General features: G+C 37.6%; 1 protein-coding gene across 6 annotated transcripts in view; it reads left to right on the forward strand.

Moving 5' to 3' along the window:
• The first annotated feature begins 9,422 nt into the window (after positions 1-9,422).
• The window catches only part of LOC111153203 (ring finger protein 111), a 114,263-nt gene continuing 98,994 nt past the window's right edge, over positions 9,423-24,691 (forward strand). For all 6 annotated transcript variants that reach the window (XM_022512073.1, XM_022512077.1, XM_022512078.1 and 3 more), the window contains exon 1: positions 9,423-9,441. In XM_022512073.1, the coding sequence (XP_022367781.1) occupies positions 9,440-9,441 (2 nt within the window). In that variant the 5' untranslated portion in view covers positions 9,423-9,439. The remainder of the gene's footprint in view (positions 9,442-24,691) is intronic.

Consider the following 24,691-nt stretch of genomic DNA (forward strand, 5'->3'; position numbering starts at 1 on the left):
TCTTCTCTCTCTCTCTCTCTCTCAACAGATAAAGATTTTTAGCAACTTATCTGTTGACCCACAACTAATTATTGGCCAAACTGACACTGAACCTGAGATCTCATTCCAGCGTGTTTCCCACTAAGCCACCTGCCTTGTGTCCACTAGTGCACACTGGCCCGCTTTCTGAACACATGTGAATACTTCTAAAGACAGGTTGTACTAGCCAAAAACTAATGTGATAGTTAAAGTGAAAGAGTTTTTCTTTGCCTTAAGAAAAAAATTTAATAATGGAGTTATCTTTAAAAAGGAGATCTATGCCTTCTGATCTGATGCACTTGAGAAGGATGTTTCACCTGCCAAAATGCCAAGAATGTTTAACCCAAATCTCATGATGAGATTGTAAGGCAATTGTAAAGCATTCAACAAAATAAAAGCTCTAAATTCTGCAAAAAAAGCAGTATCATAAAAGTAAAAGTAGTAGAGCAGTTCTGGAATGAAGATCACTGAAGGGATGTGAAAACTAAATATTGTGTGTGATTGTTGTTCGGATCTTGGATCAAAAAAAAAAAAAAAAGCTACTAATGGGGCGCCTGGGTGGCTCAGTGGGTTAAGCCGCTGCCTTCGGCTCAGGTCATGATCTCAGGGTCCTGGGATCGAGTCCCGCATCGGGCTCTCTGCTCAGCAGGGAGCCTGCTTCCCTCTCTCTCTCTCTCTCTCTGCCTGCCTCTCTGTCTACTTGTGATCTCTCTCTGTCAAATAAATAAATAAAATCTTTAAAAAAAAAAGTTACTAAATGAACAATTGGGAAATGTGAGACAATTGGGAAATTTGACTATTAGATTGCATTATTGTACCAATGTTAAATATCTGGAATGTTGTATCAAGGTTACGTTGAATGTCATAGTTCTTAGGACCTACTTGCTGAGGTTCTTAGAAACGAAGTATCTTTCTGTCTGCAATTTACTTTCAAATGGCTTGGATGAGAACAAATGTGGCAATATGTTACAAAGCACTAAAGTGAGTGTAGCAAAATGTTAATAATTGAGGAAACAAATGTGGCAAATTTTAATAATTGGGAAATCCAGATGAAGGGCATAAGGTTGTTAACTGTCTACTGTTTAAATTCTTTTTATAAGTTTGAAGCTAGGGGCACCTGGGTGGCTCAGTGGGTTAAGCCTCTGCCTTTGGCTCAGGTCATGGTCTCAGGGTCCTGGGATTGAGCCCGTGTCCTGCTCTCTGCTCAGCGGGGAGTCTGCTTCCTGCCCCCCCCACCGCCTGCCTCTCTGCCTATTTGTGATCTCTCTCTGTCAAATAAATAAATAAAATCTTTTTAAAAATTAGTTTGAAGCTATACATAATACATACATAAATCTAATTTTTTGTGATAGAAAATAAAATGGAGGGAAAAATTTTTTTTCACTTAACACTAGAATATTTAATTTTGTCATTTAACCTATGATTTTTGGTTTTTGAAATTACTTATGTAAATAATTCACCTTTAAATTGATGTTTGTTTGGTTTTTTTTTTTTTTAAGATTATTTATTTGACAGAGAGAGACAGCAAGACTGAACATAAGCAGAAGGAGTGGGAGAGGGAGAAGCAGGCTTCCTGCTGAGCAGGAAGGGATCATGACCTGAGCCAAAGGCAGACACTTAATGACTGAGCCACCTAGGCACCCCAATGGGTGCTTCTTTAGTATGTTTTTTCCCGTTTTCCTGCATCAAGAATACTACTTAAAAAGTAATAACAACCTATATTTTATTGTAGAAAGCCTCTTGCCATTTATTGAATACTTTTGCACCCATTATGGGTTTCGTTTTTGTTTGTTTGTTTAAATATTTTATTTATTTGACAGACAGAGATCACAAGTAGGCAGAAAGGCAGGCAGAGAGAGAGAAAAAAGCAGGCTCCCTGTGGAGCAGAGCTGCCGATGTGGAGCTGGATCCCAAGACCCTGGGATTATGACCTGAGCCGAAGGCAGAGGCTTTAACCCATTGAGCCACCCAGGAGCCCCTTGTTTTTGTTTTTATATAAGCTCATCATTTAAGAAATATCTGTTGAATATTTACTATCTGCTAGGCTTGTCAGGTTCTAGGAACATAATGATAAACCTGATCTATCTTGTTCACCATTGTGTGGGCTCCTAACACAATGTAGACTCTCAGTAATAAATTGCTTGAAGGAGAATAGACACAGTGCTCTGATAGCCTACAATAGGAAAATTTAACCCCTAGAAAGATAGATAGAATGTTCTTTATTTTATAGACAAGAAACCTGAGGTTCAAAATGTCAATAATTGGTCCAAGAGTATAGAGTTAGTAAAAGGAGATCCAAGATGATTTCAAATCCATTGCATTTTTTTTGTTACAATGTCTTGTTTTCCATCAAAGTTTATTTGCTAGTCCCAAAGAGAATTTTCTGCCTTCTTCCTAATGCTAATTCCCAGTTTCTACTATTCATTGTTTTTTTTGAGAGAACTGAGTGTCTGCTTACCATCTTCCTATCCAATATCATTGTTTCTTACCATCACTTTCTAATAGGCTTTATTTTTTTTAATTAATTAATTTATTTATTTGACAGAGAGAGAGAGAGAGAGGGAGATCACAAGTAGGCAGAGAGGCAGGCAGAGAGAGAGTGGGAAGCAGGCTCCCCGCTGAGCAGAGAGCCCGATGTGGGGCTCGATCCTAGGACCCTGGGATCATGACCTGAGCCGAAGGCAGAGGCTTTAACCCACTAAGCCACCCAGGCGCCCCTCTAATAGGCTTTAAAAACGTTCCCATCTTCTGATCGGGAGGGAGACAAACCATAAGAGACTCTTAATCTCACAAAACAAACACGGTTGCGGGAGGAGGGAGAAGGTGGTGGGGTTATGGACCTTGGGGAAGGTATGTGCTATGAAGTGTGTAAACCTGGTGATTCACAGACCTGTACCCCTGGGGCTAATAATACATTATATGGTAATTTAAAAATTTTAAAAATATATAAAAAACTTTCCCATCTTCCAATGTATTTGGTTGGCCCAAATATTTACTATTGGAAGGTGTTGAGCTGTTGTGTTCTTCCCCTAATGGAAACTGTATAGCTTCTGGTAATAACTGAAGAGGTAAATCAGACAAATGCCCCCTCTAAAAATAACAAAAATACTTGACAAAATAGAAAGTTCAAATTTGTTTTCTTACTGATTTTCTATGTCTTGTTATATTAACTACTGCAAGAAATGTGTTAAGAATTTCACAACAAGGGATGCCTGGGTGGCTGTCAGTTAAGCGTCTACCTTTGGCTCAGCTCATGATCCCGGGGTCCTGGGATAGAGCCCCATGTTGGGCTCTGGGATATCTAATAGATTTAGAAATAGATATGGATAGAAAATCTTACACAGTTATGGAGGCTAAGAAATCCCAAGATCCTCCATCTGCAATCTGGAGTTATATCTTGGTGTATGGTTTTGTTTTGTTTTTTAAAGACCTTTCTTTCTTTCTTTCTTTCTTTTTATTTGACAGATAGAGATCACAATATGCAGAGAGGCAGACAGAGACAGAGAGGAGGAAGCAGGCTCCCTGCTGAACAGAGAGCCCAATGTGGGGCTCGATCCCAGGACCCTGAGATCATGACCTGAGCCCAAGGCAGAGGCTTAACCCACTGAGCCACTCAGGCGCTCCTTGGTGTATGGTTTTTTTGTTTTTGTTTTTGTTTATTAAACATTTTTATTTATTTATTTGTCAGAAAGAGAGATCACAAGTAGGCCAAGAGGCAGGCAGAGGCAGAGGGAGAAGCAGGTTCCCTGCCGATCAAGGAGCCTGATGTGGGACTCGATCCCAGGATGCCAGGATCATGACCCGAGCTGAAGGCAGCCGCTTAACCAACTGAGCCACCCAGGCGTCCCATGGTGTATGGTTTTTAAAAAAATGTATCCCACTTGGGTTTTGTTGAACTTCTTGAATCTACAGATCAAGATTTCCTGGTGCTCCTGGGTGGCTCAGAAGTTAAGCATCTGACTCTTGATCTCAGCTCAGGTCCTGATCTCGGGGTCCTTAGGTCAAGCCCCCTGTTGGGCTCCATGCTGGATGTGGATGCTACATAAAATAATTTTTAAAATGTTAAAAAGAAGTTAAAGAAGATTTCCTGACCTTACATCCACAAAAGTCAGTGGTATAAATCCAACCCAAGTCTGAAGGCCAGAACACCAGGGGAGCCAGTGATGCAAATTCCAGTGCAAGGACAGAAGGCTAATGTCCCAGCTCAAGCAGGGAAGTTTGGTGATTTGAAGGTCAGCCCTCAGGTTTGTCTCTTCTCAACAGATAATATTAGAAGAATATTATCATGATCTTAGATTAGGGGAAAAAAAACTATAAGGATACAAAAGAACTAACTACAAAGGGGAAAAAAAAACCAACGTATTTGGCTACATTAAAATTAAGAATTTCTGCTCATCAGAAGCTACCATTAAGAGAATAGAAGGGAAGCCATGGGGTGAAAGATATTTGTAACACATATAACCAATGGTGGGTACATAACTAGAATCTACAAAGAACTCCTACAAATTAAGACACCAATTCAGTGGGGGGAAAAATGGCCAAGCCTTTTTTGTTTGTTTGGGAGGAAATGTGAAGGGGAAGAGCAGAGGGAGAGAGAGAGAGAGGCAGACTCTCCCCTGAGAGAGATCCCAACGCAGGGTTCTGTCCCAGAACCCTTGATCTCATGACCTGAGCCGAAGGCAGACACTTAACCAACTGAGTGACCCAGGTGCCCCAAAAATGATCAAGTCTAAAAACATACTTCACCAAAGAGAAAAGTCAGATGGCATACATACACACAAACACAAATGCACATGCACTTGTAGGTGATCAATCTCATTAATAATCAGGAAATTATATCATAACTACAATGGTATCTCTTTATACCCTGGCACAATGCCTAAATCAGAGAAACTAACAATGCTAAGTGTTGGCAAAGATGTGGAGTAATTGGAACTGCGATTAAATGGGAGTAAAAATGGATACAACCACTTTACAAAAGGTTAGAGGGGTGCCTGGGTGGCTCAGTCATTAAGCGTCTGCCTTCAGCTTGGGTCATGATTCCAGGGTCCCGGGATCCAGTCCCAAGTTGAGCTCCCTGCTCAGTGGGGAGTCTGCTTCTCCCTCTGCTGCTGATGTTCCCTCTCTTGCTGTCTCTCTCTCTGTCAAGTAAATAAGCAGAATCTTTAAGTTTAAAAAAAAAAGAAAGGAAGGAAGAAAGAAAGAAAGAAAAGAAAATAGTTTAGAATTATCTAATAAATTTACAGAACCACATATTTTTTGACCCAGAAATTCACTCAAGTATATAGTTTATGGGAAAACAAATACACATAGCAGTAGTATTTGTAATAGCCCCAACCTAGAAACCCAGAAAATGTCAATTAATAGTAGAAGAGGTAGGGACGCCTAGGTGGCTCAGTGGGTTAAGCATCTGACTCTTGGTTTCAGGTCAGAACATGATCGCTGGGGCAGGGGCTCAAACCCAGCATAGAGCTCTGCAGTTAGCACAGTCTGCTTGTCCCTCTCCCTGTCCCTCTCTCTCTCTTTCTCTCTCATAAATAAATAAATAACCATATTGTGTATCTATACCTACACATCCAGGAAGCCAGACATAAGCCTCCAGCCCAGACGCTAGAAGGCAGAAGCATTCAGCACACATGATCTCAGATAAACAACCCTCCACAGCTCAAGATGAATTTAGACACCTGGGTATTTCCCCCGAGGGGTTGCACTGTTCCTGGATCTGCAATACCAGATCAAATGCGTGGAGTAGACAGAGCAAGCTCCTATTGCATCTCCTTGGTCCAAAAATCCACTTAATAGATTGTCCTCAGATAGAGGACATATCATATTAAACTGAAAAGAACAAATACTGCACTTGATCTTAGCCAAAAGGCCAAGAAGTAATTGCTTAACTTTTATTTTTTTGTTTTAAAATAATTATAGATTCACAGGAAGTTACAAAAATGGTAGAGTTCCCATGAACCCTTCATCCAGTTTCTCCAAATGATTACACTTCTTTATTAACTATATTTTTATATATATTATTATATTATATAATTTATATATAATATAATGTATTATATATATTATTATATACTATTAACTATACATTTATTACACCTCCTTATTAACTATACTATAATATCAAAATCAGGCATTAATATTGGTATAATGTGTGTATATATTTTTACATGATTTTTATCTCATACAAAGATTCCTGATGCACTTTAATGAAGACCCAGAACTATTCCATCACTACAGATATTTCCCTGTGTCACTTCTTTATAGTTATACCCACTCCTTTCTCCCACCCCCACAAGCCTAACCCCTTGGCAACTTCTGATCTATTCTACGTCTCTGTAATTTTTTCACTTGAAGAATGTTACACAAATGGAATCATAGAATATGTGACCCATTGAAAGTATCTTTTCTTTACTCAGCATAAGTCCCTTGAGATCCGAGCTGTTTCATATAGTAATAGTTTGTTCCTTTTTGTCGCTGATTAGTTTTCCATCATATGAATGCACCACAGTCTGGTTTTTGTGTGAACTCTAGTCATTTTTCTGGGGCAAATGCCCAGGAGTGTGAAAGGCATGTCAAAAACAAAAGCTCAGTATTGCTAATAAAAAGAACCTCCAAAAGGAGAGAACAAAAAGTCATGCTGTATGTATGTTTCATTTTTTAATAAACTGCCAGACTCTTCTGGCGTGGCTTTACCATTTTATATTTCCACCAGCAATTTATGAGACTTCTAGGTTTTCCATATTCTTACCAGTGTTTGGTATTTTCACTTTTTAAAATTTTAACTGTTTTATTAGATATGTAATGATGTGTCATCAAAAGTTGGGACATTTAGGGGCACCTGGGTGGCTCCGTGGGTTAAAGCCTCTGCCTTTGGCTCGAGTCATGATCCCAGGGTCCTGAGATCAAGCCCCGCATCGGGCTCTCTGCTCAGTGGGGAGCCTGCTTCCTCCTCTCTCTCTCTGCCTGCCTCTTTGCCTACTTATGATCTCTATCCGTCAAATAAATAAATAAATAAATAAATAAAATCTTTTTTAAAAAAGTTGGGGCTTTTAATAAGTACAGGAAATCAATTTCTAATACCAGGATAAATTCCAAATGGATTAGGTATTTAAATATAAGAGATGCGGGCGCCTGGGTGGTTCAGTGGGTTAAGCCTCTGCCTTCAGCTCAGGTCATGATCTCAGGGAGGGTAGGTACCAAAAAGGGGTAGTGTGGTAATTTTATGTTTAACTTCAGGAGAAACTGCCAAACTGTTTTCTAGATATGTTTTTTTTTTTGAAGATTTTATTTATTTATTTGACAGATAGAGATCACAAGTAGGCAGAGAGGCAGGCAGAGAGAGAGAGGAGGAAACAGGCTCTCCGCGGAGCAGAGAGCCCGATGTGGGGCTCGATCCCAGGACCCTGAGATCATGACCTGAGCCGAAGGCAGAGGCTTAACCCACTGAGCCACCCAGGCGCCCCTCTAGATATGTTATTTTGCATTCCCACCAGCAATATCTGAGGGTTTCAGTTGCTCTAAATCTTTATTAGCACTTAATATGGTCAGTCTTTTTCATTTTAAGTATTTTAGTAGGTATGTAGTGTTATTGTTTTAATTTACATTTCTGTAATGACTAATGACTTTGAATATGTTTTCATGTGTTAATTTGCAATCAGTATGATGAAGTGTTCAGATCTTTTTTTGTTGCTCTTCATTTAAAAAATTGGTTTGTCTCACTATTATTAGGTTTTAACTTTTTTATATAGTATGCATATAAGTCTTTTTTAATGTATGTGTCTTTTGAATATTTTCTCTTGGTTTCTAGCTCATACATCGTCTTATTAGGGGTACTTTCAAATGGCAGGATTTCTAAACTTTTTTCATGATTCGTGCTTTTTGCATCTTAGCTAAGAAACATTTGCGTAACCCAAAGTCACAAAGATTTTATCTGATGTCTTCTCTTAAAAGTGTTACCTGGGTTTTTGTTTTGTTTTGTTTTGTTTTTTAGTAATCTCTGCATCCAGTGTGTGGCTCAAACCTACAACCCTGAAATCAAGAGTCACATGCTCCACCAACTGAGCCAGCCAGGCACCCCCTCTTAAAGTATTAAGTTTTAACTCTTAAGTCTTTGATCCATTTTGAGTTAATTTTTTATATGGTGTGAAGTAATAGTCAAAATTCATTTTAAGGGGCACCTGGATGGCTCAGTGGGTTAAGCCTCTGCCTTCGGCTCAGGTCATGATCCAGGGTCCTGGGATCAAGCCCCACAATGGGCTCTCTGCTCAGGGGGAGCCTGCTTCCTCCTCTCTCTCTGCCTGCCTCTCTGCCTACTTGTGATCTCTCTCTCTGTCAAATAAATAAATAAAATCTTTCAAAAAAATTCTTTTTAACGTGGAGGTATAGTTATCTCATCACCATTTGTTGAAAAAAACTATTCTTTCCTTGCCTAATTAATCTTAGCAACATTGTTGAAACTCAGTTGATTGAGGATGCGTAGGTGGCTCAGTTGGTTAAGTGTCTGCCTTCAGCTCAGGTCCTGATCCAGGGGTCCTGGGATCTAGTCATGTGGTGGGCTTCTTGCTCATTGGGGAGCCTGCTTCTCCTTCCTCCTGCTCGTGCTCTCTTTCTGATAAATAAATCTTTTTTTTTTTTTAACAAAAAAGAATAAACTCGGTTTATCTATTTCTGACACTGTTGTGCTCCATTGAGCCACATGTCTATCCTTGCAGGATTGCCACACTGTCTTGGTTATTGTAGCCTTATAATAACTCTTGAAATTAGATAGTGTGAGTACCCAAATTTGTTCTCCTTTTTGGAAATCATTTTGCTCTTTGAGATCCTTTACATTTCTGTATAAATTTAAGAATCAGTTTTTCAATGTCTATGAAAGATCTTACAGGATTTTAATTGGGATTGTGATGAATCTATAGATCAATTCAGAGAATTACATCTTAACACTATTGTCTTCCAAATGTGTATGTGGTATTATCTCTCCATTTAGTTCAATCTTCTTTACTGTCTCTGAGCAATGAGTAATAACCTTCAACATACAAACATTGCATTTATTTTGTTAGATTTAGTCACAAATATTTCATGTTTTTGATGCTATTATAAATTGTATGATTTTCTTAGCTTCATTTTTAAATTACTTGTCAACAGTATACAGAATACAATCAATTATGGTACATTAATCCTGAGTCCTGATACCTTTTGAAACTTGCAAATTATAGCAACTCTTTTTATAGATTCTCTTTTTCTTTCTAGATAGACAATAACTCTTCTTTTCCAATCCATATGACTTTCTTTTTTTTTTTTTTTTTCTCCTTTGCCTTCTTTCAGTAAATTAAACCTCACAGTAGTGAGGTATACAAATGGTGACAGCACATTTTCTTGCACTGTTCCAGATCTTAAGAGGAAAGTATTTGGTCTTTAAATGTAAGTATGATCTTAGCTATAGTTTTTTTCTTTTTTCTTTTTTTAAAAGATTTTATTTATTTATTTGACAGACAGAGATCACAGGTAGGCAGAGAGGCAGGCAGAGAGACAGGAAGGGAAGCAGGCTCCCTGCTTCGCAGAGAGCCCAATGTGGGGCTCAATCCCAGGACCCCGGGATCATGACCTGAGCTGAAGGCAGAGGCTTTAACCCACTGAGCCATGCAGGCACCCAGCTATAGTTTTTTCATAGATGTTCTTTGTCAAGTTTAGGAACTTCCCTTCTATTTGTAGTTTACTTAGAATTGTTATCATAATTGGATGTTGAATTTTGTTGTTTTAAAGGTTTTTTTTTTATATTTATTAATTTGAGAGAGACAGAAAGAGAGAGCACAAGACAGGGAGGGGAGGGAGGCAGAGGGAGAGGGAGAGGGAGAAGCAGACTCCCTGCTGAGCTGGGCCTTGACAAGGGGCTGGATCTCAGGACATGGAGATCATGACCTGAGCTGAAGGCAGATGCTTAACCATCTGAGTCACCCAGGAGCCCAGATGCTGAATTTGGTTAAATAATTGTTCTGTATCTATTGGATGATCATATGGTTTTTCTTTTCTTTTCTTTTTTTAAGATTTTATTTATTTATTTGGCACACAGAGATCACAAGTAGGCAGAGAGGCAGGCAGAGAGAGAGAGAGGAAGGGAAGCAGGCTCCCCGCTGAGCAGAGAGCCCGTGCAGGGCTCGATCCCAGGAGCCTGGGATCATGACCTGAGCCAAAGGCAGAGGCTTTAACCCACTGAGCCATGCAGGCGCCCCTGGAGCCTCTTTTATAAGAGCATTAATCCTATTCTTGAGGACTCTGCTTACATATGAACGGGGGGGGGGGGGCACAAACAATCTATAGCAAATTTGCATACCATTTAAACTACACAATTCAGTGATTTTTAGTAAATTGACAAAGTTGTACAACTGTCTCCAAAATCCAGTTTTAGAACATTTCTATCACACCAAAATAATTTCTCGTGCCCATTTGAAGTCACCTTTGTTCCCACATCCCAGCCCTAGGCAACCACTAATATACTTTATTTTTCTTTTTTTTTCTTTTTTTTTTTTTTTAAGATTTTATTTATTTATTTGACAGAGAGAGATCACAAGCAGGCAGAGAGGCAGGCAGAGAGAGAGGAAGGGAAGCAGGCTTCCCGCTGAGCAGAGAGCCCGATGCGGGACTCGATCCCAGGACCCTGAGATCATGACCTGAGCTGAAGGCAGCTGCTTAACCCACTGAGCCACCCAGGCGCCCCTATACTTTATTTTTCTATAGATTTGCCTTTTCAGAACATTTCATATGAATGGAATTATACAGCATGTTTTATGCATCTAGGTTCTTTGAGATTTATTCATTCTGTAGCCTGTGTGTCAGTTGTTTGTTCCTATATACTGCTGACATTGCTCCATTACATAGATATAACTACCACATTATGGTTATATCTATGCTAGTTGATAGACATTTGGATTGTTCCCACTTTGAACTCTTATGAATAATGTTGCTATGAAAATTTGTATACAAGTCTTTGCATAGACTTGTTCTCATTTTCTTGGATAGACATCTAGGAGTGGAATTGCTGGGTTTTATTATAAATTTATGTTTAATTTCTAAGAAACTGCCCTAGTAGCTGTACCATTTATATGTCCATCAGCAACATATGAGGGTTCTATTTCTCCATATCTTTGCCAACACTTGTTATTCTCTGTCTTTTTGATTATAGCCATACTAGTGGGTGTGAAGTGGTATTTTGTTAGAGTTTTAATTTGTATTTCCTTAATGACTAATATATTAAGCATCTTGCCATGTGCTTCATTCATATATTTTCTTTTGTAAAATACCTATTCAAATCTTTGTCCATTTATAATTGGGTTGTTTGGGGGTTTCTTTTAAATTTCTATCGCTACTTTTTCTATTTATGGGATTTCTAATTGTATTTTATAATTTTATTTGTTTTATAATTTCTTGTTATTTTTCATAAACATATGTTACTTCTTCATTGATCTCTTTGAGGATCTTTTTTTTTTTTTTAAAGATTTTATTTATTTGTCAGAGAGAAAGGGAGAGAGAGCGAGTGCAGGCAGACAGAATGGCAGGCAGAGGCAGAGGGAGAAGCAGGCTCCCTGCTGAGCAAGGAGCCCGATGCGGGACACGATCCCAGGACACTGGGATCATGACCTGAGCCGAAGGCAGCTGCTTAACCAACTGAGCCACCCAGGTGTTCCCTCTTTGAGGATCTTTAACATAATTATATTTTCTTTAGTTTTAATGGAAAATTTCAAACATAGACAAGTGGAAAAAAAGTATAGCGAATGTTCATGAATTCATCACACATCTTAATATGTCTCCCATCTCTTTTGTGAGGTTGGTTCTTTAGAAAACCTTGTCTTTGTTACACGAGACACACCTACTGAAACCCTTCTCACATGTAACGAGTTTCCCCATGTACATGGTACCGTTGGGATAGTATGGCTTCTCTATGTCATGCAATAACTGATCTCTTTATGACTAGTAACAGAATGTTCTAAAATCTATGGTTTTTGTCTTACCCAGCGTTTGGATTTCAGATGAGCTATATATTCCAATAGGACAGGAGGGGATGATATTCAGGAGGTTTTATGTACAGAAGAACCCTCTTTCAAAGCTTATGTCTTGACTTGGTGAGAGATCACATGGTCCTAAACCTCCTAGAAGAATTTTGTAGTAAGAGATTATGGGAGAGTTCATTACCAGACTCACACTTTGGCTTCTATAGCAACCTCCCTCTCATATGTTTACTTTTAGTTGAGCTCACCTCCTTTCTTTTTTTAAAATAAGTGCTCTCTACATCCAATGTGGGGCTTGAACTCACAACCCTGAGATCAAGAGTCACATGTTCTACCAACTGAGCCAGCAAGACACCCCAAGCTCGCTCGCTTTCTTTCTTTCTTTCTTTCTTTCTTTATCTCTCCTTTCTTTCCTTCCTTCCTTCCTTCCTTCTTATTGATTTATTTTAGAGAGAGAGATAGAAAGAGAGAGAGCGGGGTAAGTGGCAGAGCGGGGGAGAGAGAGAGAGAAAACCTCAAGCAGACTCCCTGCTGAGCATAGAGCCTGACATAGGCATCAATCTCATCAATCTCATCAAACCCTGAGATCATGACCTGAAACAAAACCAAGAGTCAGATGCTCAACCAACTGAGCCACCCAGGCACCCCTCACCTCCTTTCTTAAAGAGTTATAGATCTCACTGTGGTAAAGGTCACCCCAGCTTCCTTTCCTTCACAAAACTCACTATGGAAATTATTATAGGGATGTTGTTAAGAATGTTTACTGTCACACAGTGTCCCTTTAATGGTAATATTTCTTTCAGGTTTCAATATAAGGAAAATTTCTGCTTCTGAGACATATTACCCTAATGACTCTTGTGAATCTTATAACTGATCACATTTACTCATTGGCTTTGACTGAAAGGATTCTAAAACTAAGCTTGTGGCTCACATCTAAAAATTGTCCAGGATTCTATGGTATGTATTTCTTGTGTCATCTCATAACTAATTCAGGCTGAATTTTGATATCTTCCCTTGTCATTGTTTTTCTAAAGTGTTAATCTTTTTAAGTTTCTACCCTGATATTATTTGTATTCATGTAAGTCGAAAAATAAATGCAATTAAAGGATAGGGCTAGGAATGTTTTCACACACACAGGAAATGGTTTAAAGTGGCACCTATATCACGGAATTAATGAGTATTTTACATTTTAATATAGTCATAGTTTCAGATTTTTAGATTGTATCTCTAAGCTTTTTCTCATCATTAATCAGGTTTTTGTTGCACAGTCCAAAAGTAGAGAAGTAGAAAATATTTGTCCTATAACAAACATATTTTTATTTATATTTATTTATTTATTTATTTTTTAAAAAGATTTTATTTATTTATTTAACAGACAGATCACAGGTAGGCAGAGAGGTAAGCAGAGAGAGAGACGGGAGGAAGCAGGCTCCCCGCGGAGCAGAGAGCCCGATGTGGGGCTCGATCCCAGAACCCTGGGATCATGACCTGAGCCGAAGGCAGAGGCTTTAACCCACTGAGCCACCCAGGCGCCCCTTTATTTTATTTTTCAAATTTTTAAAAAAGATTTCTTTAATTTACTTGACAGAGAGCTAGAGAACACATGTAGGCAGAGCAGCAGGCAGAGGGAGAGGGAGAAGCAGTCTCTCTGCTCAGCAGAGATGCAGGGCTTGAACCCAGGACCCTGAGACCATGACCTGAGCTGAAGGCAGAGGCTTAACCCACTGAGCCACCCAGGTGCCTCGAGACCCATTACAATTCTTAAACATTCATACAGAGATGAGTAAAACAAAGGACTTGCCCTTTACAAGGTCACAGTAGAGTGAGAGAAGGGTAAATGGATTCATAAAATATTCTAAATTCTCTAATAGTGGTTATAAACATAAGTTTATTAATACAAAACGGGGAAACATGGACTCTAATTGCAAAACTAAAGGAAGATTCAGAGGTTATGACATTGGCTTTGTTTTTGTGTTAGGGGAAAAGGTATTAGTCTTTTACTATTAACTCTGATATTAGCTGAAAGTTTTTTAAAGATGCCTTGTTTTAAAATGAATGAATTAGAATTTTTTTCCCATTGTTTTCTGTAAGTTATCATGAAAGGGTGTTGAATTTTGTCAAGTGATTTTTTTTTAATCTTTAGAGATGATCATATACTTTTCTTTTTTTAGTGTAATGATATGATAAATTACATTGACTGATATTTTATCAAATCACCCATGTATTCCTGTGATAAAATACACTTGTTCATGGTGTATTATTGTCCATTTTTATATATGGCTAGATTTGATTTACTAAAATTTTGGTAAAGATTTAACCATCTATGTTCATGAGGGATGTTGGTCTAAGTTTTCTTTTAATACTTTTGCTCTTGGTTTTAGGGTAATGGTGGCCCCATAAATGAGTTGAGATGTATTCACTTCTGTATTATCTATAAGAGTTTGTGTAGGATTGGTATTCTTTTAGACTTCATCAGAGAAGTCATCTGGACCTCAAGTTTTCTTTAGGGAATTTCTAAAACAATGAATTCAATGTATGGATCTGAAGTGAAATCCTTTTCCTCATTCCTGATGTTGGCAATTTATTTCTTCTCTCTTTTGTTAATCCTTAAATAGTCTGGTTATTAGTTTATCTGTATTACTGATACTCTTAGAGAACCAGGTTTCACTGATTCCTATTACTTTTGTTTTCTGTTTCATTGATTTCTGCTATTTTTGTGGGGTTTTTTGTTGTTTTTTATGTGTGTGTGTTTGTTTTTATCTTTGGCCCCTTTTCCCATTTCTCTTATCCTCCCAACCCCTGCCTTTGGCAACCACCAATCTGTTCTCTGTATCTGTGATCTTGTTTTTGTTTCTTTCTTTAGATTACACATATAAGAAAGATTATACAGTATTCTTCTTTCTCTGTCTGACTTATTTCACTTAGCATAATGCATCAAAGTTCATCTATATTGCCACAAATGACAATATTTCCTTCCTTTTTATGTGCTAATAATAATCCATCGTGTATATATACCACAATTTCTTTAGCCATTCATCCGTCAGTGGACATTTAGGTTGATTCCACATCTTGGCTACTGTAAATAGTGCTCAGTGAACATGAGGATACATAGATCTTTTCAAGCTGTTGTTTTTATTTTCTTTGGATAAATACCCAGAAGTGGAATTGCTCAATCATATATAGTAGCTCTATTGTTCATTTTTTTAGGAACCTCTGTACTGTTTCCCATAATGACTGTACCAATTTATATTCCTACCCACATTGTGCAAGGGTTCCCTTTTCTCCACATTCTCTCCAACACTAGTTATCTCTTGTCTTTTTAAACTAGTCATTCTGATCAATATGAAGTGATATCTTATTGTGGTTGTGACTTGCATTTTCCTGATAATTAGTGATTTTGAGCATCTTTGCCTGTGTCTGCTTGCCGTCTGTATGTCTTTGGAGAAATGTGCATTCAGGTCCTCTGTTCATTTGTTCATTGCATTGTTTGGGGGGTTTTGCAACTGAATTACATGCATATTTATATATTGTGGATATTGACTCCTGATCAGTGTATATAATCTGCAAGTATTTCTCCTATTCAGTAGATTGACTTTTTATTTTTATGTATTTATTTTTAAAGATTTAATTAATTAATTAATTTGAGAGAGAGAGCATGCATGAGTGTATGTGAGGGAGCAGGCAGAGGCAGAGTGGAAAGTAGAAAGAATCTGAAGCAGACTCCATTCTGAGCCCAAAGTCAGAGCTATGAGATCATGACCTGAGCCAAAACCAAGAGCTGGGTACTTAACCAACTATGCCACCCAGGCATACCCCCTTTTTTTTGTTGACCGTTTTCTTTGCTGTTCAGCTTTTTAGTTTTTATGTAATCTCACTTGTTTATTTTTCTTTCTGTTATTTTTACTTTCAGTGTCAGATTGTTAAAATCATCACCAACACCTATATTAAACTTCCCACCAATGTTTTCTTGTAGGGATTTTATGGTTTCAGGTCTTATGTTCAAATATTTAATCCATTTTTAATTGACTTTTGTATATGCTATATGATAGTGTTCTAGTTTTCTTCTTTCGCATGTGGCTGTTCAGTTTCCCCGACACCATTTATTGAAGAGGCTATCTTTTTCCCATTGTATATTTTTGGCTCCTTTATTCTAACTTAATTGACCATATATTTGTGGGCTTATTTCTGGCTCTCGGTTCTTTTCCATTGATCCATGTGTCTTTTTATGCCAATACCATACTATTTTGATTACTAAAGCTTTCTAAGTTGACCCTTGAACACAAGTTTGAACTGCATGGATTCACTTATATGCAGTTTTTTCTATACAGTATAGTAATGTAAATGTATTTTCTCTTCCTCATGGTTTTCTTAATAACATTTTTTCTAGCTTACTTTATTTATAATAATATAGTATATGATACATATAACACATATATGTTTTAATTTACTGTATTATCAGTAAGACTTTTGGTCAACAGCAGGCTATTATAGCTAAGTTTTGGGGAGTCCAAAGTTACACCAGGATTTTTTTTTTTTTTTAAAGATTTTATTTATTTATTTGACAGAGAGAAATCACAAGCAGGCAGAGAGGCAGGCAGAGAGAGAGGAGGAAGCAGGCTCCCCGCCGAGCAGAAAGCCCGATGCGGGGCTCGAACCCAGGACCTGGGATCATGACCTGAGCCGAAGGCAGCGGCTTAACCCACTGAGCCACCCAGGCGCCCCAACACCAGGATTTTTGACTGCCTGGGAGTTGGTGCTCCTAACCCCTGTGCTGTTCAAGGAGCAACTGTAATAGAGTTTGAAATCAAGGACCATCATGCCTCCAACTTTGTTGTTCTTTCTAAAGATTGCTTTGGCTCTTTCAGATCTTTTGTGACTCCATATAAATTTTAGGATTGTTCTATTTCTGTGAAAAACACCATTGTAATTTTGATTAGGATTTCATTGAATCTGTAGCTTGCTTTGGGTAATATGGGCATTTTAATAATACTAGTTCTTTCATTTCATGAGCATGCAATATCCTTCCACTTAAATTGTGTCCACTTCAATTTTTTCCCTTAATCTCTTGTAATTTTCAGTATAGAAGTCTTTCACCTACTTGGTTAAATTTATCCATAGGTATATTAGTCTTTTTGATGTAACCGTAAATGGGATTATTTTCTTAATTTATTTTTCTTATAACTTGTAATTAGTGTAGAAAAATGCAACGATTTCTATGTATTGATTTTTTATCCCACAACATTACTGAATTCATTTATTCTAACAGTTTTCTGATAGAGTCTTTAGGATTTTCTATGTACAGTATCATACCATCTGCAAATAGTGACAGTTTTACTTCTTCCTTACCAATTTAGATGCCTTGTGTTTATTTTTCTTGCCTAATTACTGTGACTAGGTCTTCTGATACTATGTTGAATAAAAGTAGTGAACATACTCATGTTGTTCCTGATCTTAGAGCTTTTCCGCTGAGTAAGATAGCAGCTCTGGGCTTGTTGTATATTGCCTTTATTATATCAAGGTGCATTCCCTATATACCGACTTTGTTTAGAGATCTTTTTATCCTAAGTGGGTGCTGAGATTTATCATATTCCTTTTCTGCATCTGTTGAAATGATCATGTATTTTTCTCCTTTTTGTTAATGTGGTATATCACATTGACAGATTTGCAGGTGTTGAGCCATCCTTACATTGCTGGAATAAATCCTGCTTGATCATGGCATATAATCCTTTTAATGTATTGTTGAATTTCATTTGCTAATATTTAATTGAGGGTATTTGCTTCTATGTTCACCAAGGGTATTGGCCTGTAATTTTCTTTTTTGTAGTATCCTTGTCTAGTTTTGGAATCAGGCTAATGCTGACCTCATAAGATGAAATTGGAAGAGGTCCCTCCTCTTCTACTTTTGGAAGAGTTTGAGAAGAATTGATATTACTCATTCTTTGAATATTTGGTAGAACTCACCCATGAAGCCATCTGGTCTTGGGTTTTGTTTATTGGGAGGTTTGTCCTTTATTGATTCTATTTACTTTTTAGTAATTGGTCTGTTCAGATTTTTTAATTTCATGATTCAGTCTTTGTAGATTGTATATGTTTCTAGGAATTTATCCATTTTTTTCTAAGTTCATTTTTTCAAAAGTTCAAAATTTCTGCTCTTATTTTTCTTGTCTGAAATATTTAATGTTTATTTTGTTTCCCTTAAGTTTATTTTGTTTTCCAGAGTTTATATTATTTTGTAAAATATTTTATTCATTTGTGAGAGAAAGAAAGAACATGAGCTGGGGGGAGGAGAGGGAGAGGGAGAAGCAGACTCCCCACTGAGCAAGGAGCCCGATACAGGGCTCAATCCTAGGACCCCTAGGTCATGACCTGAACTGAAGGCAGATGCTTAACCATCTGAGCCACCCAGGTGCCCCACCAGAATTTATATTATGTATAAACACAATAACATAGTACATAGACATAACAGATCTCAGATGATTTCTATAAATAAAATTTCAAGCACAATGTCCTGAACACAATTAAAGATGAAGCACACACACACAGACACATACATGTACACACATACACACACACAAAAGATGAAGAAATACACAAAGAGACAAAGTGCCATGTGTCAAAATGAGCAGGAGAACCAGACAGAAGAAAACAGTTCACAGGGACTCCAGAAATTATAATTATCAGGCACAGACTTTGTAAGGCAACTATGATTATTGACAAAAATCAAACTGAGGGCACCTGGGTGACTCAGTCAGTTAAGCATCCAACTCTTGATTTCAATTCAGGTCATGATCTCAGGGTTGTGAGATTGAGTCCCACATTGGGCTCTGTGCTGGGCGTGGAGCCTGTTTAAGATTCTCTCACTCCCTCTCCCTCTGTCCCTCCTTCTCTCTCAAGAAAAAAAAAGTGACATAGCAGATGTTGGGGAAAAAATTGAAATTCCAGAAATGAAAATATGTAATACCAAATTTTAAAAAATGGTTTAGTGTATTAATCGCAATTGAAGAGAAAATTAGGTGACTAGAATAAATTTCAGAAGAAATTATCCAGAATGAAGCTGGCAGTAATTAGATATTGTATAAATAATATATTGTTTTACTATTTATTTATTATATTATTACTAATAAATAATATATTTTATAAATAATATAAGGAACCAGAGACCTATTACCTGACTGAAGTGAGAGTTTCTAACATATTTAGTTGGAGTCCCAGAAGAGAAAGAGAAGAAATGGATCTGAGGCAATATTCTGAAGACATGATTGCTGATAATCCACTAATTCAAGAAGCCTTACAAAGCCCAAGCAGGATATGTAAAAATAAATCCTCATCTAAACATGTAACAATGTAAATCCTCATCTAAACATGTAACAATGAAACTTTAGTAAATCAAGACAAGGAGAAAACTGTTGAAATCCTAGAAAAAAAACAGATTAGCTTTGAGGAAGCTGCAGTTAAACTCACCACTGACATCTCAATGATGCAAGCTTCAAAAGACAGTGAAATGGTATCCTCATGGTACTGCGGGAAAATAAATATCATCCTAGAAATGCTTCAGTAATGAAGGCAAAATTAATGTATTTTCAAGGAAAGTAAGACATTGCCAGTAGAAGATAAATGTTATAGAATATTCTATAAGTTATTCATCATGCAAAAGGAAATCTTGCCTGAAAGATCAGATGCAGAAAGCAATGTCGACCAAATAAAATAATAATTCTGATGGTAAATCTAAATCACATTGACTTTGAAAATACAGGGTGTGAGAAAATAATAATGTCTTGTGGCACTTAAATAATAACAGTTATAATACATAACAAAACATATTGTAAGTAATGTGTGTGTATGTGTATGTGGGGGTGTATGTGGTAAATGTTGTTAAAATATTTATGGATTCTTCCCCAGGAGGATAATAAAGGTAGCAATATTAGGTTAGTTAAGTAAGGATTACTTTCTAAGATAACCACTAAGAGATTGAAACAGGGTGTAACCACACAGAGATGCCACTACCCACTTTCTACCCACTAGGATGACCATAATAAAAAGACACATTAACAAGTGTTGGCAAGGATATGGAGAAATGAAAACTCTCACATACTGTTGAAAGGAATGTAAAATTGTGCAGACACTGTGGAAAACAGTTTGATGGTGTTTCAAAAACCTAATCATAAGGACACCTGGGTGGTCCAGTGGGTTAAGCATCCAACTCTTGATCTCAGCTCAGGTCTTAATCTCAGGGTCATGAGTTCAAGCCACGCACTGGGCTCCACACTGGGCGTGGAGCCTTCTATATAAAACAAAAACCAAAAAAATAAACATTTGGAGCATCTGGGTATCTCAGTTGGTTAGGTGTCTGGCTCTTGATCTCAGCTGAGGTCTCCATCTCAGGGTCAGGAGTGCAAGCCCCACATTGGGCTCCACCCTGGACATGGAGCCTACATTTAAAAAAAGAAGAATAAAAAACGAAAAGGTAATCATATAATTACTTATGACTAGTATATAACTCAACAAATTGAAAACAGGGACTCAAAACAACTACAAGTAAATGAATGTTCTTAACAGTGTTATCCGCAATAGCTAAAAGGTGGAAATGATCTATCAAGAGATGAATAAGGGGGGACCTGGCTGGCTCAGTTGCTAGGCATCTGCCTTCAGCTTGTGTCATGATCCCAGGGTTCTGGGATCAAGCCCTGCATCAGGCTCCCTGCTTGATGGGAAGCCTGCTTCTCCCTCCCCCACTTTCCCTGCTTTGTTCTCTCTCTTGCTGTGTCTCTCTCTGTCAAATAAGTAAATAAAATCTTTTTTAAAAAAAGAGATGAATAAGTAATTTTAGAATTTTGTAACTCTTCTTCAGTTCTGGGGATTTCTTATCATTTCTTTCATAATTTCTTTTCTCTCTATTCTTTGTTCTCCTTTCCTGGAACTTTTAGTAGATATTTTACTTCTAGGTTTGGTCCTCTATAACTCATCTTTTCTTTCGTGTTTCTTTTCCTTTCTATCTTATACCCTAGAAAATTTTCTTGCCTTTATCTTTCAACTTTTCTGTTGAATTTTAGTTTGAAAAATTATCATTTTAATTTCTAAGAATTCTTTCCTGCTTTTTAAAGAAATAACATCCCTTTCCTCTTATAAGGATGCAGTATCATTTTTAATTTCTGAAGATATGAGGGGTTTAAAATATATTCTCCCTTGTTTGTTCAATTATATCTACTCTCTATAGTCATTTTAAAAAATGTTCTTCTTGGTCTCTTTCATGTTACAGGTTTCTCAAATATGTGACATATCTTGGTTGTCAATAAATATTTTTTTTTAAAGATTTTTTTTTTTTTTATTCATTTGACAGATAGAGATCACAAGTAGGTAGAGAGACAGGCAGAGAGAGAGGAGGAAGCAGGCTCCCCGCTGAGCAGAGAGCCCGATGCGGGGCTCGATCCCAGGACCCTGGGATCATGACCTGAGCCGAAGGCAGAGGCTTTAACCCACTGAGCCACCCAGGCGCCCCGTCAATAAATATTTTTAAGGGGTGCCTGGGCGGCTCAGTGGGTTGAGCCTTTGCTCAACCGAAGGGCTCAGGTCGTGATCTCGGGGTCCCAGGATCGAGCCCGGCATCGGGCTCTCTGCACGGCGGAGAGCCTGCTTCCTCCTCTCTCTATGCCTACTTGTGATCTCTCTCTGTTAAATAAATAAATGAAATCTTTAAAAAATAAATAAATAATTTTAAATGTTGTACTACATCAAAACTAATGTGAAGTCTATGTGAAAAGGTGATACCTCCTGCCAGATAGCTGTGGGCAGGTGGGGCCTGTAAGGATTTGAATGTGAAGTATTTGGTGTAGTTTTTTTTTCATACCAGCTGCTCTACTCTAGTTCCTCTCAACCAATTCAATCTGTTTCTTTTCAGAAGTCCCTGTCGTTTTTAATTTCAAGGCTTACATGCCATATATTCTTTACATGATGAAGAGAGGTGTGGAAAGTTTTGACCATGCCACATGTAGACTTACAATTAATCTCTCTCTCTCTCTCTCTCTTTAAAGATCTTATTTTTAAGTAATCTGTACATCCAACATACAGCTTAAACTCAACCCCTAGATGAAGAGTCTCATGGTCTACCAGCTGAGCCGGCCGGGCGCCCCTAGCTGAATAATTTTTTAAATAAAATTTTCTGTTTGAAGTTCATCTTAAATGTACATCTTTGAGAAAAAAAATGTTAGAACTTTAGGTGGTCTGAAAAATGAACTTAATGTTGAGATGTTTAAGAAATTTTTATTCAGCAGGTGGCACTATTTCCTAGTTTAACTCAATTCTGAATTAGTGTTTGGAGTGTTCAGAGTAGAATGATTTTATTTATCTTTATAATCCAGATAAAAGTTTCAGAGTTTGGTCATAATCAACTTTGACCAATTTTATATTTTCTGAACTTTTTGAGCAAATTTCAAAATAAGATATTAAACTAAAATCTCGAAATATTCTTTTCAATGTTCTTAAACAGTAGTGTAAAAATGACTTATGCTGTAGCAAAATGTAAAAATAATTAAAATCTTACCAGAAGCACTGAGTACTGAAAGTCATCTTTAGTACAACTTTAGTACATCTGACTAAAGTCAGAATGAGGTTGTTGAATATTTTAAAAACCCTTCATTACATGGGCAGTTTTATTTAATTCCCTTCTTTCTTCTGTGTATTTCCTTCTGAATACTCCCCCGTTATATCTGTATTTCAAATGTACTGTATAATCTATAATTGAAACACAGTCTCTGTTTGCAATCCCATAACCCAAAATTATAGTCAAGATACATATTAGGCAGTTAAACAAATACCAGTATGGTTTCAGGAAACATTTGCTTTTTTGGGAAAACTGCATGACCTATGAGTAGCAAGCAAGTACATAGAAACGTCTTTACTTCCTGTTCTGAATTTGCAAATAATTTGCCAGTATCTAAATCACACATGAGGGGCACCTGGGTGGCTCAGTGGGTTAAGCCTCTGCCTTCAGCTTGGGTCATGATCCTGGGGTCCTGGGATGGAGTCCCACATCGGGCTCTCTGATCAGCAGGGAGCCTGCTTCCCTTCCTCTCTCTCTGCCTGCCTCTCTGCCTACCTGTGATCTCTGTCTGTCAAATAAATAAATAAAATCTTTCAAAAAAATCACACTTGAAACTGTAATATTCACAAGGTTCGTATAAACCTTACTAGGTCTGAAGCAAACCATAAAATCTTAGAGCTCTGATGCTGGAGATTATGTAACCTAAACCTTTTTTTTAAGTTTTTTTAAAATTTATTTATTCAACAGAGAGAGAGAGAGAGATCACAAGTAGGCAGAGAGGCAGGCAGAGAGAGAGGAGGAAGCAGGCTCCCTGCTGTGCAGAGAGCCCCATGCGGGGCTCTATCCCAGGACCCTGAGATCATGACCTGAGCCGAAGGCAGAGGCTTGACCCACTGAGCCACCCAGGTGCCCCTGTAACCTAAACTTTTTAATGATCAGAAACTTGTGAATTTTTTTATTGCTAACAGAAGAGAGTACTTCAGAAATTATGGATTTTAAGAGTAGCACTGCAAAAGAATTCCAAAAAGAGTTAAAACAACTTAATATAAAATTTTACCAATAAACCTGTTACCAACCTTGACTAAGAATATAAAAATACTGGTAATTGACAGAGTAAAATATTTCTGAGAGCCGTTGTCAATCAATCCAAACAACTCAGTTGTCACACTAGGGTTATATGACCATGGTGAGTGGTGGCTTTCTCTTTCTTTTTCCTCGAGTTTTATTTGAAAATATACTTCATAGAAGCATGCCCTCAAACATTTGGCCAGATAGCCAGAAATATTTCAAGATACCTGAAGTTTCAAATGCTTGTCTACAAAATTCCAGGCATTCTATCTTTCTTTGCTAGTCCATAATTTGTCACCTCACTCACTCTTTTAGAAACTGAGCTACGTGGATAGTATGAGTGCTTGATAATTTAAATGTATCTTGAAGGTTGCATTCCAAAAGCGGTCAGAGAAACTTTAAAAATTATAAAAAGTCATCAAAATTTTACTCTTTTGATGTTATCCCTCCACCAAATAACTCCTCAATTTTTCAGTCTATAATTCAAAATAGTTTCAACAGATTAAAAAATAACTTCAGAGTAGTTTAGTAGTAGGAAAGAAGTGCTGTCTCTAATGATTCTTCTGTTTCTCTGTTTTTCTGCCTCTGTATGTATAGTAAAGACGATAATCTTCAAACTAAACACAGTCTGTGTTTGTAATTTTATAAGCTAAAATTAAGTTTTGTTTTGTTTTTTATTTGACACAGAGAGAGAGATCACAAGTAGGCGGAGAGGCAGGCAGAGAGAGAGAGAGGAGGAAGCAGGCTCCCCACTGAGCAGAGAGCCCAATGCGGGGCTCGATCCCAGGACCCTGGGATCATGACCTGAGCCGAAGGCAGAGGCTTTAACCCACTGAGCCACCCAGGCGCCCTAAAATTAAGTTTTATATATAATGCTTTAATAAGGTCCTGTGTTGCCTCAACTAAATCAGCAGTGCTCTAGAATCTATAAAATTTTCTTTCCAGTTTCAAGGTTCAGAGATATCTTCGTACATTAATTGGAGAATAAAATGTTGCAAATCACTAAGAGCTCTGACTAGTGCATCTCTTAGGTCCTTTAATTCTTCGTAAACCTTTTCATCTG

The sequence above is a fragment of the Enhydra lutris genome, unplaced genomic scaffold (genome assembly GCF_002288905.1).
Source record: "Enhydra lutris kenyoni isolate GAN:26980312 unplaced genomic scaffold, ASM228890v2 scaffoldscaffold31, whole genome shotgun sequence".
NCBI classification, from domain to species: domain Eukaryota; kingdom Metazoa; phylum Chordata; class Mammalia; order Carnivora; family Mustelidae; genus Enhydra; species Enhydra lutris.